Consider the following 24,008-nt stretch of genomic DNA (forward strand, 5'->3'; position numbering starts at 1 on the left):
GTGGCTAAAGTTTGCGAGGAAATGACGGAGTGTTGAAGGAATCCCATCCAAAATTATATTTATCCTCAGGGTTTGTGCATCTTCAACAGTCTGTGATTACTCGCTAGTCTACTGTACTAGTCTCTGAGGTGTGTCTCGGTTCTCACAGGACCATCTAGCAGGGTATATGCCTTGTTTTTCCAAGGTGCCAGAATGCCTTTTTCTCTTGGACAAATCAACCAGCCAATCGACAATTATAATGATATACGAAATCTTGAACAACATTGAGGTCAAAGAGACCAGGAGTCCAAGTAAAGGAGTGGGATGGTGAGATGAAACCTTGGATCACTTTTTAAGAAGGCAGTGGCTATCTGTACGATTGCTGTATGAATATACCAACATTCTATCCGTACACAGCGCCCCTATTTGGCCAGTTTAGGTCAGTCAATAGCCAGTTTCTGTCACGTGATAGGTCAGTCATTGGCCAGTTTAGGTCACGTGACTAAGACTAACCCTTACCCTAAACCTTACCTTAACCCTAAAAATTGTTGCGATATTGGGTTATAACCTAATCCTAATACGCTACGTTCTTGTACTTTGGTAAACGTACAGTACCAATAACACGGGGGGGGTTGTCCGTACGGCAACCGTACAAATAGACACTTTCTTTTAAGAAAGCTGTTTAAAACCCTCCTTGTATTAGGCATCTGATTGGATAACTCAGTTATTAAAAATTCCATTAGCTGTTAGCTCATCTGTGTTATTTTCGATTTTCCACTGATTACAAAGCATTGTACAAATGACGGTAATTGGATTTTTAGAGGAAAACAAACGTTACATCATTTCCATGCATACATTTTTTAGATATATTTAGAAATTATCTTCATATACACTGTCAATGAAAAGTTTGAAAACTATATGGCTAATAATGAAATTAACACAACAACCTCATTAGACATTGTAATGATAAAGAATTAAAAATAGAGAAACTAACTTTGGTTCAAACCTGCTTGCTTGCTAACACTCGTAGTGTTTACTAATTTACATATTTTGAGACTATTACCATACATAGATTATATAGATTAATACAGTAAATACTGAATACATTTATTTTTTTCTAATGTAACTATCTGTTGCCTTTTTCAACTGCATTGTGTACAGAGTGTTGGCAGAATCAGGTCAACCAGTTGTTGACTAGTGAAAAGGGACCAGAAGAAAGCCTTTGCCAAATAGCAAAACAGAACTCCCTGCCAATCATGTCATCTTACTAGCAGATCAGTCTGCCTGCCAGGATGTCAGATTTACGTGCAGACATGGCGGCAGGTTTGCCAAATCTGCAAGTCTGCCAGGAAATGGTCTTATCGCACACACAGTGAAGGTAGATGGACAGTGTTTATGAAGATGTTTTACTTTGTAGCCATGACTAAAGAACAAGAAGATCACACAAACTTGGCGGCTTGCAAAACTCTAACAATGCTGTAAAGGCGTGTTTTACAACAAAACTGTGCATGTGATTTGTTTGCGCAGCTGAAATTCTTACAGATTTTTGGACATTGTGTATTTCTATGTTTGTGCATGTTAATGTTTGTTACTGTGTGTGTGTCCGTCCAGGGCTGCATGTGCAGAGCCATCTGTCTACTGCTTTAGCAGTACTCTTCCAGTGCCCGGGCTTATCCGTGCACGAGGGCAGTGGCCTACTTTAACCTTCTGCTTGCTCAGTGCGCACAATAGTAATGCTTTAGCTTGTGAACAGGAACTATCACCACTTTGGGACAAGTTAGTCATTTAGTTTAGAGCAGTGGTCAGTCTTAAACAGGACATATTATGCAAATTTTCACCCATCTCCGTTTGTTCTAAGAACCCGCAAAAACATAGTATTTGGGGTTTATTTTTCCAAACTCCCCTGTTTTCCAGAGTTTTAGCCCTCTGAAAAGTGACTTGAACAAACAGTGCTTACACTACAGTGTACTTTAACTGTGGAGGAGCGGCACCGGCAGCAGGAAACTTCTGTATTTAGATTTACCCGTAGCCTTCAGTCCTTCGCTAGCGAGAAAAACAATGGCGGACTTTTGCAAAAGTTTTCATCAGGTTGGGGGTGGAGTCCATGGGTGGAGATAACAGCGGAGGGGATGGTTTTGTCTTTTTCAATTTCATTTGTGATGTCACAAATGTGTAAAATTTTGAACAGAGCAGTTTTCTCTGTGTTGTAAGACTTAAACAGACCACAAACAAATGACTGGATGAATTTATTTCATATTTTTTCGTGCCATGTGTGTCACTCAAGTTACCTCATATGTGTTCAAAAAGACTGCAAAAGTGGATTTTTTTATAATATGTCCCCTTTAATGTTCTGTATCATGGGTAAATAATGAAAGTTTGTGTGTTACTATTTAATGGGGTGTGTTAAAACAGGTCGAAACACAAGGAAAGGAAATATGCTACTTCTCAAAACTATTGATTTGAAAGTGGAGGAGCATCATTTACTTTCACACTAGTGAAATTTTTTTTTCCAAGTATGTATCTGTTTAACTATTTTTTGTAATTTTCTTTAAGAATAAACATCTGACGACCCTTAGCTTTTAATGCTATTGTGTTCCTGCAGAGACTTGTTAGCTGTGTACACAGTAAACGGGACCAACATTTGCCTCTTTATAAAATATAAATGAGGACCTTTAGTAATGTGCTCCCCGTGGCCTGTGGTTATAAATAAGCCTGTTCCAAAGGCTCACTTTGTTAACTCTGTGGTCTAACATCATTGTTCAAATAGAACAGCGAAGTTATCGCCTTTTAATATAACGAACAAACATCTCATGATGATAAAAATGATAAAAGACAGCAGCGTAAATAATGAAATGAAGCAAAAAGTAGTTAGCACACAGCAAATTAAAAAAAGACTAGAAAAAAAAAAAAAAAAAAAATTAAATTACCAACCATCTTTTTCATTTATCCCTGTCCCATGTAAATAAATAATTCAAGTGTTTCCCTGTAGGAGCCTTGAATATCAGCAGCAAACGTATTTACTTCAGCTTTCGTTTTTACTGCCAGAGATCTAAAAAATAGATATGAATTTATTAAGATATTAATTGATCTTATGTACCTTGTTTTTACAACAATTTATATGGATTTGGTAATCTCTATAATAGTTTGTAAAAGAATTAGAGGCAAACTTGTGTGCTCTCTGTGCTCGCCTGCTGAGATGCAGAGACTATAATGTCATGTAGAGTTTGAATATTTATGGAATTATTTAAGTACCGTAATATAATATTTAAATTAATAAGCCAATACATATTCAGAAATAATAAGGTATCCGTCATTTATTATGTATTCGCTTTTGCACAAATTTAAACCAATTCGGCTAAACATAAAATTGGAAATTGTTTAAAAAAAAGAAAAAGAAGCCACTACATATTTCTATAGTTAGTGACTAGTTCATAATTAAAAAAGTGAAATAAAAGCAAATGTAGTTCATTCATTAGCTTATAGACCCCTTAATGGCCCACGTCACGAGCAACGTGGCTGGAGGCAAAAACAGGAAACGCCGCTGACTTAAAGACTGTGGAGGCTAGTATTGTTACTTGTTGTGTGTTTGGATCCCAGAATAGGAGGAATAACGATAGTGGACGTAAATTAAAGTTTTACAGGATTCCAGCGGATACTCGTGCTCAGAAATAACAAAGACAACTGTGGTTTTGCCTCCAGGCTAAACCCCGCCCAACAAAATACATCACTGTTTACAAACAATCAAAGGGTCTATTTAGTCAGGAGAACCACAATGAGATTAATAATCTATTTTACAGGTGTGTCCTGGCAGCAGTGCATAAAACAAGTTTAGAGTGTCAGAATGTTCTTAAAACAAATGGCAGAGAAGTACACAAAAAACAGTAAAAAGTACAGTCATGGAGTTAGAGCTTATGAATAAAAACTATAAAAGCCACCAAATAGTTAAAAATAAAAGTAACAATAAATAATGATTGATTTGGTTGGATATGAAATGTCTAAATTGAAAAGGAGATTGTGTCGAGTGTTGGTGTGAAGGCAAAAAAAAACATGTAACTTCCACCAAAGTTTGTTTAAAATAACTTGGCAAAAGGGATGTAGATTTTCAACATGCATGAATGAAATCCCTATTACAGTAATCTGTTAGTTTGTTGGTGACTTTATTTTTACCTCATCAATGCTCTGAGCAGTGTTTGATGTAGCGCGGAGCAGCTGGGTAAACAATCCGACCACCTGAGTTTCACAGGGAGGTCTTTGCTAGTTTGGTGGTTGGCCCTGGTGCCTCACAGGCAGTGGCTACACTGTAGGCTCTGCTTCTACATGAGCACCGCTCATCCTGAAGCCCATGGGTCTGGGCGAGAGCACGAACTGAAAAGCTGCGTTAGTGTGTGGGCACAGGTGTCGGAGCTCCGTGAATCCAAGCGTGGATGTGTTCATGGCAGTGTTTAATTTTGTCTTTTGTTCACCTTCAGTTTGGATAATAAAGCACTAAAGCAATCACCATTGGCTTTTGTGTGCCTGGAATAATTTGAAAAAGAATCAGATCAGAGCTGCCAGCTGTCAAGCCTGAAGCGGGAGATACATAATTTTATGCTCGATCTCTCGTGGCTTGCTTTTAACTTTTCTTCTCTCATCTCTTTAGAGGTCTCACGCACAGAGCAAATGCGGCAGATTAAAATTGGCATTACACTTGTACTGTTCCTTCTACAGAGTCTTGTGATGACAGTCTCTGATATTTATGTGACCATGCAGTGACGTGGAAGCAGCATTTCTCCTCATGGGGGCGTGGCTGGCTTGGGATGTATGCATTTGTTGTAACTTGTGGTCCAGATGTTCATCCCTGCCTGACACTCTCAGCCCATCCTCAACTTTTAATTGTACCCCATACATTTATCCACAACACATACGTATATACAGGGAAGGGGTTGTTCCTTTCCTTTACGGAATACAGAAGCTCCATAACAGGGAGGTGGGTGAGTTACTCACTGAAGTAGCCTGTCAGGTGAAGGCCCAGGACCTTCTCTTTGGTTGTGGGTCACTGTGTTGTGTGGATAGGGTGTTTGTGGGGCATTGTAGGTCCCTCTGCCATGTTTTATCTACGTGTTGGTTGCCTAGTGCGCTGAGTTAATGGTCATTGTGGTCTCGGTTGGAGCCCGGCGCTTGTTTTGTCACCAAGGCTACGTCTGACCCAGTCCCCCTCCTTCGGTCTGGGGCTTGGCCTGGGTTAGTACTGTGTCCGGTTGCCGTTGGTTGACATTGGTCCCCCGCTGGCTGCGGCCTTGCCAGGGTGGCACTGGCACGTTGACTGGGTTCCCGAATAGGGGTTGCCCTTGCTCATCCCTGGGGGAAATCCTTGTGGGAGACTGCGGAGGTGGTGAGCACACTGGGCCCTTAGCTCTGGGGGCTTGCTTAGATGGGAGGGTTGGGCAAGTGCCTCTTTATGTCTTGGGGTCTGTGGGGTGTCTGGGGGTGGGAAGGTAATGCGTTCTCTGTACAGGTGGTTTGGTATTCCTTGATTCCTCTCAGGGGCCACCTGCCTGGCTGGTCTTATGAGTCCTGGGTGGCACGTTGGCCCCCAATAGCAGTGTAATGGCCATTTTATTGGTGCATTTGTTTGTGGGTTTTAATTGAGTGTGTCAGAGACTGTATATACGGTAAGTGGGAACCTTCTGTGACATTGGGTAGTTGCCTGACAGGGTGGAGCTTAAATGGTTTCTGACCTCAACACTCCCAACACCACAAAAATAAGTATACATTATGAAGTCGTATGTCATTTACCTCTACTGACAGTAAAAATGTGTACATGGTGGGCGCGTCAGTCACTTAGCCCTTTAATAGCACGTCATGGTAGCCAAGAACTGGACTTGGCTACTACAGGCAGCTCATTTATTGTGGACACAGGCAAACCTGGCTTTCAGGATAGCTTTCATTGTGTTTACTGCCAGCAAATAGCTCTGTCACACTTGGAGGCACACATCTACCCCTTCTGTTCACACTTATCTTTATAATATCTTGACTATGGGACAATTTCCCAAGAAACATTCTCTCTGCATCATGTCATTACAGATGTCACTCCACTGAACAATAGCAGCTAATCCAAAACTGCCTCTCTCTCATCCCTCTTCGTCCTTTCTTCCATATATTCTTTTATTTCCCCCTGACTCAGGTGTTACACTGCCCTCTAGTTTTACATATTTCCCCTTTATATCTAGCTTACCCTTACTTAGGGAGGGCTGGTGATGGTCACAGTTATGCAAATTAATAAATGGATTGATTTCTTTCTTTCTTTAAAAAAAAAAAAAAAAACATCCATAGTTGTTGCAGAAAGATTGCACTACAAGTATTGTCACTGTCAACCTATGATGGAAAATGCAGACATGGAAAAAGAAAGTTGAACGTGATGAATTACAACATTCACTGCTCAGCACATAGAAGTGTTATCCCCCCCACCCACCCCACCGAGAATGATTGAATTCATATATATGAATGTGTATCATGTTGTCTTTCTTTAGTCTTTGCATCATCATCCATCATTTGACTTAGACAGGTGTTTTGGTCTGTTTTGTGTGCGTGCGTGCGTGTGTATCAGGCCGCTCATTGAAGATGTGTCAAAGGCTCGTCACATCACAATGTCAGGGGCATCTGCCCCAAACTCAAATAAGGAGTAAAGTCTATGAATAAAAGAGCTACATGAATAAAAAAACAAGATTCAAATGACTAGCAGTGCAAGAAATGTTACACATACACACACAGTCTCCAAGGTGTACGGTTCTCTCATGCATTAATCAACAGCCGTTTTAACACTTGGTATGTGAATGAAGAGACAGATTTTCTCTAATGGTGATTGTGCTGTTGGTTACTACTGGTGCAGTTCCAGGTGACTTGATCATTCAGCCTCTGTGGAAGCAGCAACACCTGTCACATTCTTTTCTATTCTCTTCATTCTCTTTTCCATCTTGATTCTAAATAATTTGTTTCCTGCTATCTCACCCTTACGAGGTTTCTGATCCTAGTTTTACCAGCCACTCTCGCTGTATCAGCTTCTTCTTTTCTAGCTCGTAGGGATTTGTATCAATTTTGTGTTTAAACATTGTATACTTTCTTAAGAGTACAACGACAAATACATCCCATTTTGCCAACCGCATCCACTAAAATGCCAAATTTGTCAATAAGAAGTCTTCTTGCTGGATGAAAGAACAAATATTACAAGAAAAAAAATTTGGTTATTAACTTATATACAATGTTGCGTATAATAAGGGGTCTTACTGATCGTCATGCTTTACAACAGCTTAAATTTGCACTATTTAATGAAGCTGTACAAATACTTAATTTAAAAAAAGAAACTCTTCCATATTTTAAAGAAAGTGCCAATTGGTACGGTTGCTGTACGGACAACCCCCGGTGCTATTGTACCAAAGTACAAGTACGTAGCATCTTAGGGTTAGGGTTAGGTTGAGGGTTGGGTTATAACTCAATATTGCAACAACTTTTAGGGTTAGTCTTAATCACGTGACCTAAACTGGCCAAATAGGGGTGCTGCGTACAGATAGAATGTCGGTATATTGATACGGCAACCGTACGGATAGCCACTGCCTTAATTGTAGAAGGTTAAGTTTTAACCCAATATCGCAACATTTTTTAGGGATAGAGTTAGGGTTAGGTTTACGGTTAGGTTTAGTCTGAATCACGCAACCTAAACAGGCCAATGCTCAGATTTTACTGCCGCCCGGAAGTTGTCCGCATACCTGGTATCACACAAAACACTGCTTGGCATGTATCAACCAGCATTAAATGTAGAAAGTGTCTATTTGGACGGTTGCCGTACAGACAACCCCCGGTGCTATTGGTACGAGTACCTAAGTACAAGTACATAGCATGGGTTAGGGTTAGGTTATAACTCAATATCACAACAATTTTTAGGGTTAGTCTTAATCACACGACCTAAACTGGCCAAATGGGGTGCTGCGTACAGATAGAATGTCGGTATATTGATACGGCAAAGTACGGATAGCCACTGCCTTAAATGTAGAAGGTTAGGTTATAACCCAATATCACAACAAATTTTAGGGTTAGGTTTAGGGTAAGGTTTAGTCTTAGTCATGCGACCTAAATTGACCTATCACACGACCTAAACTGGCCAAATAGGGGTGCTGCTTACGGATAGAATGTCTGTATATTGATAGGGCAACTGTACGCATAGTCACTGCCTATTTTAAAAGCTGCAATGTTGGTTTGCAGCCCTCCGTCTTGAGTAACTCAGGGGTCGAAGCACCAGTGATTCTTAAAGGCTACAGACTTTACTCAAAGTATTACTTCCATCCTCTTTCCTACTTAATATGATGGGCTGCTATGACATTGTAACCTTTACCTAAAATTTTGTTTGACATTTCTTCTGCTTACATATTCAGGTTAATGCCATTCAAAATGTTCTATTATAGACTTGTTATTTATTTGTATGTAGGTGTTAAATGTGAAGATATATTGCACTAAACATCCCCCAACAAAGGGGGCTAAATTTGGTTCACAAGCTAATAGATTACACAAGCAAGTGTTCACCTTTGGCTTGTGATTTGACAACAGGTGCAAAAATGCTGAAGACTGCCCTCTAGAAATCCAGGAATTTGCAGACGTAAACTGGTGTGGCCAAGGAGAGTGACCTCAAGCGCAGTATCAAATGTTGGAGGTGTTTGTAGAAGATATGTTCTTGAATAATATACAGCCTCGATTCCCAAAGTTGGGTATATGTACCCCCAGGGGTACGCAATGGCACTACAGGGGGTACTTGAGAAAGAGAGAGTGGAAAATTAACAATTAAAGTGTCAGTCTTGGTCCCACCCCAGGCGTGATATGACCGCAAATGATAAAAACTATAGAGATAAATCTATTCTGGAGCCACTAAATCAGGGTTTTTCAACCTTGGGGTCAGAATCCCATTTGGAGTCATCTGGAGTTTAAATGTGGTCACTTGAAATTTCTGAAAAATATAGATTTTTGAAGTATTATTAAAAAATTATTATATAAAAAAAAAACAAAAAACATTTAAACAAAAAATTAAAAAAAACTGTATTTTTATACTTTGATTTTGTAAAATAAAAATATAGTTAAACTAAAATGCAGTAAAAAAAAATCTGAGTTCAAACATGATCAAAAACTTCTGGGTCAGCAGAAATTCTTGGGGTCACGATCCAAAAAAAATTGGGAACCACTGCACAAAACATTGTTTCTTTACAGTTATTTACAAAATTAGATTTTTTTAAATGTGTGTTATCACTCATTCATTCCATCATTATGATCTATAGTTGGTTTTAAATAGTTTTCTAAGCAAAATGTGGTAGTTGGACAAAGGGGGTGCTTGGATTCTGAAATATGAGAAAGGGGATACTTGAGCAAAAAAGTTTGAGAACCACTGATATACAGCAAATGCTCCAATCTGGAAATAATTCAGGTAATTTCATTCATTCAGAGTTTAGAAGAGATTGTTAATGGTGCGTTTAGTCAGCACTGGGTGAACAGTGTGTACGGTTGTGTATAAACCTCCAATTATGAACTGGGAACAATGAATGTTGCCAACAGAACATGATATCTTCTTTTTGAGAGGGTAAATGTGAGAACAAGGAGAAATACAATATTGGAGAATGTCATGGGGGTAAACAAAAAGAAACAGATAATAAAAGATGGCAAGATGTAAAATAGAAACAATGGATCAAAGTAAATGTTTTAATAGTATTTTCATTCATTCATTCCATTGTGTTGACTCAAGCAGAAAATTTCTCTCTGGCATTTTTGCCCTCTCTCGTTCATGCCTGCAGCCATCGTGCGTAAAGCTGACAGTTAACACCATAAATACACAAAATATTCCTCTGAATTCAGTTTCATTTTAACAAAATCACATTGTCTTTTCTTCTCCCGAATTTAGTATGTCATAGCAGATCTGCCCAGATTGCATACTAGAGGCAAACACACTAAAACAGATTGCTCATGTTATTTTGTATTTGACATAGATCACCGGCAATGTCAATTAGTGCACGCACTGATGCTCACATTTTTACGCACACAAACTTTTTGTTAATCAGCTTTTAGACTTCTCCAGCTCCTGTTTTCAAATGTAGATTATTGAACAACTCTAAAAGACTCAAATTAAACCTGGAATGATTAGTCGTTTGGCCAAAATTGCACCATTGTGTAAGAAACAGTAAGTTGACATTAAATAGAAAAAAAAAACATCTCAAAATAATTTCTTGTTATCAACTTTAATTAGTTAAAATATGATAAAACAGTTTTACAGGAAGATAATTAATGACTTTTGAATTTTTATCTCTTGAATGTCATGATAAAAAGATGGATTTAGAATACTTAAAAAGTCAATCCACTAAAAACTAAATTAGCTGCATTTCCATTACCCTTACCAAAATCTAAAAACGGAAACGGAAATGAAACACCTGAATTTTGAAAAAAACTCAAATATTGCTACAAGGTTTTTACGCTTTCACAAGAAGGTTTTTCAGACGTTTCAATATCGAAATGTATCGCAAAAGCACTATGGAAACGCTTTCTCCGTAATTGAGAAAAAATGGCGTGATACATGTGGACAGAAGGGGCATTCCATAGCATTACACTTGAAAAGTATTACTGTCACATTAGACAGCAGACAACAAAGGAATGCAGAGTTTTTTTCAAGGAGGTTTTGAGTGGCGAAGTCTCGCGGGTTGAGATTTCACGACAGTTACGAGGCTCCTACCCAAAACAATCTTCAATGGAAATACGTTCAAAGCGCAAATATACAATGTCAACATTTTTGAAATATTGCTTTTATTTTATGGAAACCCAGTAAGTGACACTAAAGCATAAGAACATACACAAAAAGTCTAAAAATTGTTTGACAGGTTAATGATCATAGAGGTAAATGAAAAGCCACAATGAGGATATCAGTATTGGTAATGCTGACTTGACATTCCCTCAAAAATTGGGAACTGCTCAGGAATTTTATTTTTGAAAACAAACGAGATGAAACATGTAAGTGACATCAATATAGTTCAAAGTTTGAGCTCTATTATACATTTACAAAGTAGGAAATGTAGAGCACTGCGGCACCATATTTGTAAAAATGTCTTACTGAAATAGTAATGTAACATTCCTCCCTACCAGTCATGGATAATAAATGATGTTCAATATCAGTTACTGCTGCTTTCAGGCTGATCCTGTTGACATACGCTTTGGGTCAGCCTGTGGCTAAAAGTATGAGGAGTGGGAGGAATACTGTGCGCAGGAAGGAAACGGGTTAGGTGATAAACTGTGTTGGACAGCTCATTTACATCACACGTATTCACATTAGCCTGGCCTAGAGAAATGCAGATGGTTGTGGAGGTCTGAAGGGAACATATATGAAGAGCAAAATAGCATTAGAACTGCTGTATCGCAGCCATTTCCTTAAATTCGCTGCATGCTGCTATTGTCTGCAGGTGATGAAAAATGAACATTTTTGCTTTTACAACCTTGTAAGCCGTACTGCCTCTATATTATTTAGCATACCGCCTTGTACACTCTCTTCACCTTCTATGTGGAGCTACTGTAGATATAAGCTCTGCATAGAACTTCCTGTGGTTTATGTATCTAATCGCTTCATTATATGGCAATTCACACCACCATAATTATAGCTGCTGCACAGCAATAGTCAGGGCCAGGCATTTTCAGGCACATCATTTTAAAGTACTGTCAAAATATAAAATAGGCTGTTGCTATTAGTCCGGACCCGGACCTCAGACAATCCTGACTATTGTTCCGGCACTTCCTGGCACAGTAAGCCGAATGCCGGTAGTTCCGTCACTGCCGGACCTGTTCCCTTCTAGCTATAGTTTAGTCAGTTTTATTTTAGCCCTAAACCTAAGTCTACCCCTAACCTTAACTCAGGAAATACCCTAAAATGTCTCTTTTTTTCGTATATGTATTTTTAAAAGTGGAATTTGCTGTGTTTGATATGTTAAAATAAAAAAATAAAAAAACGTCCGTGACGGAACTGCGCATGCGCACAGGAAGTGCCGGAACAATAGTCAGGAATGTCTGAGGTCCGAGTCCAAAAGTATAGACACTTTGTATAATTTATTAGAAGAAAAAAAAAGAAAACACATATCTAGACAGCATGGAGACATTGGTAACTAGTTTTTAACAATTATTTTTTTAGCTTCATAAGTGACTGCCATGCTTTGACTACAATTGTTAGTTTGAGATAAAATTCTGATATTTCAAAAACATCATCTACCATGATTTCAAAATGTTGTCTTTTATCTTTGTCTCTCCGTTTTCTTACAATGTGACACAGAAGCTCACAATTATGATGTTTAACAATTACTTGTATGTAGTTCTTTAAGGTTTTTAACAAATGACCTAAGTACATACATATCTGAACAAAACATAGCACATTCCTAAACATGAACAAATAGATGAAAGAATTGATATAAACTTACAAACAAAGCTTTTCAGCAGCTCAACACAGGTGGATGGAAAAGAACGAGCTCAGCGTGCTCAGTCATCACCCATTGACTCCTTACAACAAAATGGCCCCTGAGCCTCTTGACCAAACAAACCCAACCATGTGATTACAGTTCACCAACCGATAACAAACAATCCCATTTTAGCTGCAACTCTGTCTCTCACCACTAGGGAGTGCAGTTACTTGTAAACGTAATGTCATCACATATATGTTTACAATACTGTTTACAACATGTTGATGTACTGTCTGAAGATGTGATGTAGAAAGTTTACGTGTCAATGGAGCAAAAAATGTGGGAGGAGTTAGGTTTCATAAGTTTAACAGTTTTTGGACTTCATAATTTGCAATAGGTTGAGGGCCTATACTATGAAGCTAGATAATTATATCCTGGATTTATCTTCGTTAGCGGGCCTCACCTAACCAAACATTTTCCGTCAGACAGAAGCCGTACTACGAATCTTGATTACAACTTGATTTCAGCCTGGCTACGTGTGTGCTCTTGTGACAGAGGTGGAGATGACAGCATCTGACCAATCACAATCACGGACAAACTGGAGAGCAATTTACGTCACAAGGAATGAGGAATAATTCTTTTAAAATATGAATAATTAAAATCCATAATTCAGACAATAAAACATACTGTTGCTGCAGTAAAAGCAGGAAGTAATTAATGCAGGAATTGATACTTTAGACCAGGGGTTCTCAACTGATCTCACTCTGGGACCCACATTTTGCCACTGTCATTAAATTGCGACCCATTTTTATTTTTTTTTAGAATTCAACTAGCCAAATTTAGTTTTTTAAAAAAAGCTGTTGAAAACACATACATAATCTCTTTTTTAAACATTAAATCTATATATTTTCCTGTGCAACATGGATTTCACAGCATGCCTGTGAGAAGAAAAGTTTTTTTCAAAATAAAAGACAAGTCCAACATGAGAGACATGAAGTATTTATTTAGTTTTGACCAGCTGTCCGCGACTCATCCAGTCCATGTCCGCGACCCACTTTTAGGTCCCGACCCACCAGTTGAGAATCACTGCTCTAGACACTGATCAGTTTCACTTTCACCTTTACCTTGTCTGTGGCTCTGATGCTGCGTTCAAACAGCTTAGTCTACATCATAGGGTGAAATATATTTATATTTTATATAATCTTACAGGACTGAGGCTCTCAGTGTCACCACAGAAAACATGAATTAAGGAATAAATGAATTTTTCATTCTGAAAGCGTCCGATGCTAAAGTAGGTCAGTCCATCATGTTTCCTATAGGATGTCATCAGTAAAAGAAAGATTGCACTGATGTCTAAATATTCTCTCTCCTATCAGCGTCACATCAGATCCACACAGCGACGTCTTTACACAATTATCCTCTTTTTAATGGACAGCTCGTTTTCTAAGACAACTGATTGGTCAGGAGGCGGGACTTTAGTACTCGCTCAGATCCTAGCCAGAACAAAACCTACTCCCGACCAGGCTAGCCATTCAGCCTAAGTTACCATGGTGATTTAGCCCCGTAAGACGTTAGCCAGCTTCGTAGTATAGCACATTCATATTAAATCCCGGAAATTAGCACGATAAGAGGAAGCTTCATAGTGTACTCCCTTAAATATAACAAAGTTTATCTGGTTGAATTGTCGTGAATTTTCAAAGTTCGGTGGATGTTTGCACATGGGAAGAATTACTTTAGTTTGTATGTGTTGTGTTGCCCACTTTACCAATGGATGACCTTCCCACACACAATGAAATCCATACTGGATGACTATATGTGCCTCTATCCAACAAACACACGTCAGCTATAGCACAAGTGGAAAACGTTGTATGTCAGAAACATGTGCAATAATGAGGCAACGCCAAGCAACACCTCTCTTCCAATCTCAGTTCCCTGGATGTGTCCCTAAAGAGCCACCGTAAGTGTCACCACTGACATACGTATAGTGATGTGTCCAAGAATGTGTGCAGGAAAGTGTTAGTGTGTGCGCTCGAGGATATGGACACATATGCTAGCTGCCCCGTTGTGAGCATTCGCTTGTAGGTTTGAGTGAGAGTTTGTGTGTGAGTGTGTGTGTGTGTGTGTGTGTGTTGTTCTCTGGTGGTGGGAGCTTAGTTTACAGGCTCTGTGCGCAGAGGGTCCCTAATCCAGTGTGTTGAAATGAGCCCTCCAGCTGTTGTGGGCTTGAGAGCCTGCTGCCTTGGAGGAGGCTTACAGATGATAAAATGCTCCTTCAGTCGTCATTGCTTTTGGACTTTTCACTCTTTTCCCCTCTTTTGTTCATCTGTTCTTTCTTTCTTTTTCCTCATTCCAGTAATGTTTCCGTGCTTCAAAATCTCCAACAATCTTCTCGCTAAGTCCAGTTGGCGTTATATCTACTATGATCATACATCTGTAATCTGATGGTGTGGCCTGCATGTGCAAATTCACATACAACTGAGATTATAACTCATCTGAAGTTCCTCCTTGCTGCTTTTAATCCTCCAATAAGAGCACATGATTGATGCAGGAAGTCAACACTGCGTACACAGAGGAAGATCAGATTAGAGTGGCGACCACAGGGTTTAATCGTCGCATACATAACCCTGGCCTCAGACTGTAAATGCTGTGAGATTTAATTGGAGCTTGTTAGCTGCATTGTGACGTACTCTGCTGAGATACGATTGTGTTGTCATTGTTTGAATTAAGTTACACTGTAAATGACATACGGCATTCCTGTGGAATATCTGTTTTTTTTACATTTTTTATAGGAAGCCTTTTTTTGTGAGTGTATCTCCTAAAAACCGGTGGTTTCGGTGATGCCTGGCTCCAGCAGGGAGCCTGCAGGGCCCTTGGCGTCTGCCAGCGACAGACAAGCGTAGGAAGTTCAGCAGGCTTCGGACAGACTGTCTGTCTGCAGCAATATGACTGTGATATCCCAAACCCAATTTTAGCAGAGTGCAGTCTTAAAGCCTGAACATTTCAGTGGATGGATAAAAAAAACATTCCCCCTGTGACCTAAAAAACAACACAAACATCCAAGTGGGATTTATTTGACCGTGTGATCAATCTGCTTGTACTTAAAAGGTGATTCTTTTGTTTGTAAAGCTGTGATGTTGGTTTTCTACCATTATTCAAGATCATTATCACTGATGTAGACTATTTACAGGACGTGATCAATTATCCATGATCACATTAGTGCATCATCCTCTTCACTGTGTTTAGATAAGATTACTTCCCATTAGGGTTTTTGGACAGGGATACATGCTTACAAAGGAGATCTAACTTAATTTAGGTTCTAATGTCTTTAGCCAGTCTAGAAATAGGATTCAGCATGTACATATTTTGTCTTTGTGTCTGTTTTGGCTGACAACTGAGTTTCTAGTTGGAAAAGAAACATTTCAAAGAAAGGATGCTTTATTTTCTATCCATAGGAATATTGTCACTACCTACGCCAAGGAGGTCATTTTTTCACTGGTGTTTACTTATTAATTTGTCTAATAGCAGGATTTGGTCTAAAGAACTCTACAGATTTTGACAAAATTATAACCAAAGGTTATGCCATGGAAGATTATGATAAACTTCGGAGGTGAGCTGGATCAATACATTCTCGATCCGTTTCGAGAATCAGTATTTTTTAAAACCCTATATCTCAGAATTGGCCAAAATTTAAATTCATATCTCGGTTGGTAATTGACCAATCTGAATAGAATTTGTCTCAGTTATGTTGGGTTTGTTCCTCAACCAAGTTTAATTCTTCCACTTTTCATTTGGATCGGATCCGGATTGCACATTGTTTTTCAACTTTGAGGTTGTGAAATTTACTGAAATTTAACTTTAGATTTAAAAAAACTACTGATTAAAAACACATATTCTAATTTTTGTAATTAATGTTTCTTTTCAAATTAAAATGCAACACACAGGCCTAAATAACTGTATTCTATACTTTCACTTTCTCAAATATAAATCTAGTTAAAATAAAATGCACTATAAAGAGAATAAATAATAATCCTGGGCTACTCTGTATTTGTTATAAAGTATAAAAAACATGAAAAATTGTTTGGGGTCGCCAGATATTTGTGATATAAAAATGGGGTCATGAACCCAAAAATGTTGGGAACCACTGACATACTGTTTTGTTATTATTGGGGATAAACATTTCTTCCAAGCCATCAACTTATTCAGTGCCAGCCATTTTCAAAATTTCTACCTCCTCAGTGCCAGCCGTTTTAAAGCATTTTGACTGATTTTTGAAAAACCCACAGAATATTTTGTTCTATGACACTCTGAAATCTGAAGTCTCTACTTTCATCAGCAAAAATAATTTTGTTTCTAGCTTGTTGTGTTCTTTCGTAATCAGCAGTTTCACACAAATTGCCAGTTTGTTACAAAAAGCTGAGAAAAATGGGTTTTTCTGAAAAAAACTGACTTTGAAGCAATTTTTTTTTTTTTTTTGCTTTAGGGACACCTCAACATTGGTTTCCTTCTATAAAACTACAAAAACAACACTGAGAACAGGCTTTTGATGACAACATTATTATTATTTTGCTATCTAAGTCAGAATTGAATGGATTTCTTACTGTATTTTGGTGTTCCTCCAAGTCTTTCCCCCGTCATTCTCCACACACGCAACTTCCTCTTTTTCCCAGACATTTCCTCCTCTCACCATCACAACACTCTCAATAGTCCATTTAGTTCCACACATGCTCTGGTCCAGTGTGCGCTGCTGTGAGCTGCTGTGAACTTCAGCATCAACTCTCGTAACACCATTTTCTGTCTTGTAGACTCCTTTCCTCTCCCTCTGAGCTCTGCCCATCACGGGTGATCTCTCGTCCAAAGGTGCGCTGCTGCCACCCGTTGGTCACTATATCATGGTACAAGTTAGATATTCACCAGAGAGCTTCGTAACAATGTCTCCTAGCAACCCCAGCCAAAAAACACAATTCACATCTATAAACGTGAATGGCACTCATTGAGTTAAGTGTGAATGATCATGGTACTATAATCAGGATCACGGATCCAGATAACTGCCAATATCTGAGGAGATTTGGAGCTTGATGGAGGTTTGCACTCTGAGTGCTCTTGTTGTTACTGCGTATATAATGATACAATATCTGGACAATCATATTTGTATGTCCTCCCGTCAGAGTGGAACATATTTCATGTGATTCTCCCACATGATGAATTTCCGTGAGCATTTGTAATGAAGGTCTAATCACTTTGGAGAGTGTGTTTGTTATTATTGTTGGAGGTAATTGACGGGGAGAAAGATGCACTGAGAAATGAAACATGACGTTCTGACTTTTAACTTTGTACGTTAACATGAGGGAGGTTTGCTTTGACTTGTTCTATGGTGTATCATCAACGTGCCTCTTTCAATTTGCCAAGTTCTTTAATATTAGTGCTAGAGATGATCAAACAGCCGGCGGGAGCACTTTGAAGATGTCACTTTCCTCACCAAGTGCAAAGATTTAAGAAAGATTGCTTATCCAGAGGTGGCGAAAAGTACTAGTCTTCAGTGCTCAAGTAAAAGTGTAGATATTTGAATAAAAAATACTCTGGTAAAAGTAAATGTATTGAAGTTGCTCCCTTACTTGAGTAAAAGTGAAAAAGTACTACTAATTTTACTTAAGTAAAAAAGTAAAACAAATGTTCCTTCAATAATAAGACCATCCATCCATATCTTTTATTTCTTTAAGAACTTATAGAATACTGGTACGTGGAAATAAATTCATTGTTATCTTTGAACACCTGGAGAATTTAGCACTCATTATAGACCAAATTTGTAAATAAAATGTTTCAAGGGACCTGCCTAACAGAAAAAAGCTCGAGCTATCAACTTTTTTTCATTTAGCCTCAAAAGAATCACGTTTTCCAGGTTTCTGGAATAGAGACGTGCCCTTTTTGGTGTGAAAATGAGTCGTGCTGCTGAAAAGCCTCTCACAAGCAGCTGTGCGGTTGTTGGTTTGTGTCTTTTTACGTTGTGATGTCATCTTCCAAGATCTTAAAAGTAACGAGCTTTTTTTTTTACAACCTAAGGAGTAGAAAGTACAGATATTACTCAAAAAGTAACACGTAAAAGTAAAAAAGTCATCAAATTAATAAATATTCAAGTAAGTACAGATACCATAAAAAACTACTTAAGTACAGTAACAAAGTTTTTGTACTTGTATCTTGTACTTTGTACCTCTGTGCTTGTCATACATTGGGCAAGGCGGTTTGTGGAGGTTTGGACTCTTGATTTTCTTGCCAATGTTTTGTTTCCACCTTGGTGCTCCTTCTTGCTTATTTACACCCTCAACATTGTCTTTTTCTTCTTTCTGCAGTGTTTGTGCAGGCGCTGGATGTGACAGTGTCTCAGAGCAGTATCCAGGTGGCCCGGGGCCAAGCAGCCATCCTGCCCTGCTCCTTTACCACCAGTGCTGCCCTCAACAACCTCAACATTATCTGGATGGTGATTCCGCTTTCTAATGCAAACCAGCCAGAGCAGGTAGGAATCATGGTTAACATGATGTCAGTCGTCATCACCGTCAGGTCTGGAGGCAGACCGCTGTTGATTTGCTTTGACTGTTTAAACGGACCACTTCAGCTTTTCAACACTTCTGAGATGCATCCTAACTTTTTTCTCCTGACAAATGATTACGCTATATACGCACCATGCGGATGGCTTCCAAACTTCAAACTTACAGTCAAAGCAGGTACAAACTCAATGTATTTTAAGGTGTGTTCAGATACAGTGCAAAGATAAAGTCAGTCGTCACACAACTGGATCAAAACAAAGTGCTCATTTTTGTGGACAAACATTCAAATTCCATCTCAGTGTTATTGCAACACTGGCTGTAAATTTAGACTCAGTCTTTGCAACGACCATCTGTGTTAGACAGAAACTCTCAAACAGACACACACACAAAGATGCTTCTCTTTGTGGTGCATCTGAACACACCTTCAGTAGAGCAGTGGTTTCAAATATAGCTGTTATTAGAGAGCAATATAGAGAGAGAGTACATTTTTAGCAACTCCCTGTTTGTAGGAAAACGTGCATCAGCCAACCCCACATGTGTGTTCTTTATCTCTCCTGTCTCTCTCTTTCTCTCTCTCTCCGTCTAAGAAATAGGAATAGCCACGTCTCATGAATCCAATCCAGTCTCACGCACAACTCGTCACATATTGATCTTCCGGAATGACCCTTTAGGCGTCACCATGTGACGCTAAGGGTCCGTAAGCTTTTTTTTCACCGCAACTTTTCAAAATAAGACTTCTAACCCTAAACCTAACCTAACCTAACCTAAACCTAACCCTAACCCTAACCATAGGTTATGGCAGGGGTCTGCAACCTTTACTCTTAAAGGAGCCATTTTGTCTAATCTCACCTGGAGTAAAGTCTTTTATGTGTAAAATTTTACACAGTTAAGATTATATCGAATAATGTTGTGTGAACAACATTTTTTTGAGTTCATAGATTTAAAGAGCTACAAAAAATAACTTGAATGTGATAACACGTGACCATGTCGGCCAACACATGCTAATTGCTAATTTCTTGCAACATATCAAGCATGCATATTAAGCCGGCATGTTGGCAGTTAAATAAAACTTTCCACACACAAACAAAATCTCTATTTTCTTCCTGAATAGTCTTTTTGTTAGTTTAGTTATCTTACAAGTAATTTAAAATTTAAGGTTAGCCACAGGTGCAAGGAAAGTTGATGGTCTGTAGAGGTCGGAGGAGGTGTAAAAATACTCCACCTCCTACGAGGTGGAGTATTTTTAGGTTAACAAATGGTTTTGTCTTAATTTGATTTGAAGTATATGTCATTAAACAGTAATATCCTCTGTAAGAAAAAAATATTATTTAAATTTTATTTTCAAACTATAGGGAGCCATCACAAAACAGTCAAAGAGCCACATATGGCTCCATAGCCGCAGGTTGCAAACCCCTGGGTTAATGGTAAATTTCTCACTAGAAATTGTCATAAAAACAATTGTTTGCTAAAGATAACCTCCTGAACGTTGATTTGTGACGAGTTGAATGTGTTGATGAATTCGATACTGATAAATCACTTCACACAAATTCAATGTTGATTTGTTTATCTATATTTGATGCACAATTTAACCTGTAATAGTTAAGTTCATTAGAGAAACCCTCACATTGTAAGACTAGGGGTTTTCTTTATCAAAGCTATAACATTAGGCTTCGGTAAGTAAAACTGACTCCTAAATTGTCTTTATTCTCTTAAAACACCAACATATACTTCTAACCTTTCACAATAAGAACCCTGAATAAATGGTATACATTCAAATTCAACAGATTTTTAAAGTGTACCTATACTACTCAGGTTTATGATATCGATCATGTTTAATTCATTTCCTGAACAAGTGGCAGAAATGTAATGGAACAAATGCCGGCCGCATGTGACGTAGAGTCACATCGAGTAAAATGGAGAGTCACACAAGTCATGAGAACTGACATAAAGTATCACTGTTGTGAGGAGCATGGACTAATAGTGGACCGCTTGGAAGGCTGCAGTATATTAGACTGAAAACAACAGCCATGTGTCACTACAGGTGCTGGAACATCCCAATAAAAGAAAACATCTCACTGATGGAGTCTCACTGATGGAGCAATTATCAAGTAATGGCTGCTGACAAGGATTCATGACAAACATAACTTGACATACACACGTAATCTGCTTAATAAACCATCTGATTAGACCAGAATCAGCTCTTAATAGAAGCACAGACAGCAGCTTTGCTTGGAGCTGTCAATCAAAGCTCGCTGAGGGCTGGGATTGGAGGAAACCCTCTTCTCACCTCGCAGCTTTAATAGGAGGGGCGGGGTCAACATTGACAGTGACGCACGATTGACCAAATTACTTCATATAATAAATCTCAGCCAATAGTAAAATTAAATAATAGCAGAGTTCAACCCTTAGAGGGCAGTCATTCTGACATTTTACAACTAAATATGCAAGTGTAGTACTTTCACTAAAATGTTAAATGTTGGACTAGGATCAATCAACATCACTACTTAATACCAACAGACAAATGTATTCAGCAGAAAATAGTGGGCTTGGGGTTTAGTTACTATTTAAGTTCACGATTGGTATGCTTTAACTCCCGGGATGGATGGATGGTACGATGGATGGATGGATGGATGAATGGATGGAGGAATGGATGGTTTAATGGATGGTTGGATGGATGGATGGATGGAAGAATGTATTGTTGGATGATGAATGGATGGATGAATGGATGAATGAATGAATGGTTGAATGAATGAATGGATGAATGGATGAATGGATGAATGGATGAATCGATGTTGGATGGATGGATGGACGGTCTAATGGTTGAATGGATAGGTTGGATGTATGGATGTATGGATGGTTGGTTGGATGGATGGTTGGATGGTTGGATAGATGGATAGATGGATAGATGGATTGATAGATTGTTGGATGATGAATGGATGGATGAATGGATGAATAGATGAATGGATGGTTGGATGGATGGATGGATGGATGTTGGATGGATGGATGTTGGATGGATCAATGGATGGATGGATGGTTGGATGGATGGATGGATGTTGGATGGATCGATGGTTGGATGGATGGATGGACGGATGTAGAGACAAATGAACAGATGGATGAAAATGGATCCTTAGATCCTTCAGGTCAGTAGTCCATTACAGAGTTAACACAAAGCAACAAACTTCAGAATCCTGAAAATAAAAACACTGGCTTATGGAGAGTAAGATACACTTGGAAATGAAGCCCCATGTTCTATAAACAAATATATGATAGCTTTATTTGTGACTCTAAATCCACTCTTTATCTAAATGTTGATACTGTGATTCGCGGGTGCAGCTTGTTTTGAAGCGGTATACAGGCCCATAAAGCATAAATTGGGTGTAAATCCCTACTGTTGTACCAACCTTCCTCTTTGTTTATCTCCTTCTCACCTCTACTCTCACTCTGTCTCACTCAGAAGCTCGTCCTCTTCCCCCTTACAGAGCTTCTGTGATTCCATTTGAGTTGTTTAACATGCAGCTGCAGGCCGTACAAGCTCACCTGCCTCCCTTCACTTTGAACCGTGGCGCTGGTCGACCGTCCAAATAATACAATCATCTTCTGCACTAATTAACTCTCGCCCACGACAGGCTCTATATCGCAGCTGTTCTCACCACACACACACATACACGCACACACACACACACTCACACACACATACACGCACACACACACACACTCACACAGGACATACTCCTACTCCAATGTGGTGCAAAGTTTCTTGCATGCATGCATGCCATTGCTATGAAAATGCAGTGATTTAAAAAACATAATGTTTTTATTTATTTTCAAATATGTAGCGCAAAAATGACTTAAAAAGCATCATTACTGACAATGATGTTTTTTCAGCATATATATATATATATATATATATATATATATATATATATATATATATATATATATATTTTTTTTTAATGCCGCCCCTTCTCCCTCAGTAAGTCATCATTTCTTAAGCTTACGTATAAGGTATATACGCTATGAAACTGAAATTATAACAGTAATTGCTGTTATTTGTGGCTATATAAGAAACAAAAAAAACAAGAAAAGAAATAGTAATAATCATAAAAGACAAACATTTTGTAAATTTAAAAGTGTAAATTATATGGTGATTGTGTTTTGCTTCATACATTTGTGCTGTTTGCTGGTTTACCAAAATTCTTAATATGCCTAATAAAATTTTAATATTTTTAATGTAAGAACAGTAGGTTTGTGTGGTCTTGATATCAAGCCTTGTAAATAATGATATGAATTGCTCTTTTTATGAATAAATAACAACTGTAATGTAGTTTTGTGAGTATTTTCCCAGACTTCGATACAGTAATTTGGATAGTAATATATTAAGTTTTAATTTATTCCGACAACTTTTTTCAGGAAATTTACTTTGATCTTCTGGCATGTTTTGACTGTCAACTGTCAGTCTTCCTCAGGTGTGGGAGATAAATATGTTTTTACTCTCCCACACCTGGGACTCTATTCTCCAGAGACCATCTGGCAACAGTGGGCGTGGCCTGCCTGAGAAAACTCTCAAGTTGACCATGCCCAGAAAGAACTCATAAGGGCACATCAAAGCTATTGGTAGATGCCTCTGATGAAGACTGACAGTTGGCAGTCGAAACATGTCAGGAGATCAACATAAATTTCAATGTGAATTTCCTGAAAAAGGCTGTCTGAATAAATCATATTAAAATCATTGAAATAAAATAAATATTGTTATTAAATAAAATCACAGTATGAGGCCAGTGAACAATACAAAATGAGTGGGAAACTTTACAAAACCACAACATCAAATGTACAGTCCACAAAAAAGTACGAAGACTTTATTTTGTTTATACCAAAAAAGTAGTAATAGTTTGCAGGAATGTCAATAAAAGCTTATAATGTTATCCATTTACACAAACACACACATGCACACACCATTCTAACTCAAACAGTGAGTATGAACACGTTCAGGGATTTGCTCACTTGTGAATGAACAGCATGCATGGGATGGGATGGAAAGTGACGTATGTAAAAA

The 24,008-nt window shown here is 38.4% G+C and overlaps 1 protein-coding gene across 2 annotated transcripts in view; it reads left to right on the forward strand.

The window, feature by feature from the left end:
* Window positions 1-24,008, forward strand: part of igsf11 (immunoglobulin superfamily member 11) — a 180,952-nt gene that overhangs the window by 129,292 nt on the left and 27,652 nt on the right. For both annotated transcript variants that reach the window (XM_028465375.1, XM_028465376.1), the window contains exon 3: window positions 18,761-18,924. In XM_028465375.1, the coding sequence (XP_028321176.1) occupies window positions 18,761-18,924 (164 nt within the window). The remainder of the gene's footprint in view (window positions 1-18,760; window positions 18,925-24,008) is intronic.

The sequence above is a fragment of the Gouania willdenowi genome, chromosome 13 (assembly GCF_900634775.1).
Source record: "Gouania willdenowi chromosome 13, fGouWil2.1, whole genome shotgun sequence".
NCBI lineage: Eukaryota > Metazoa > Chordata > Actinopteri > Blenniiformes > Gobiesocidae > Gouania > Gouania willdenowi.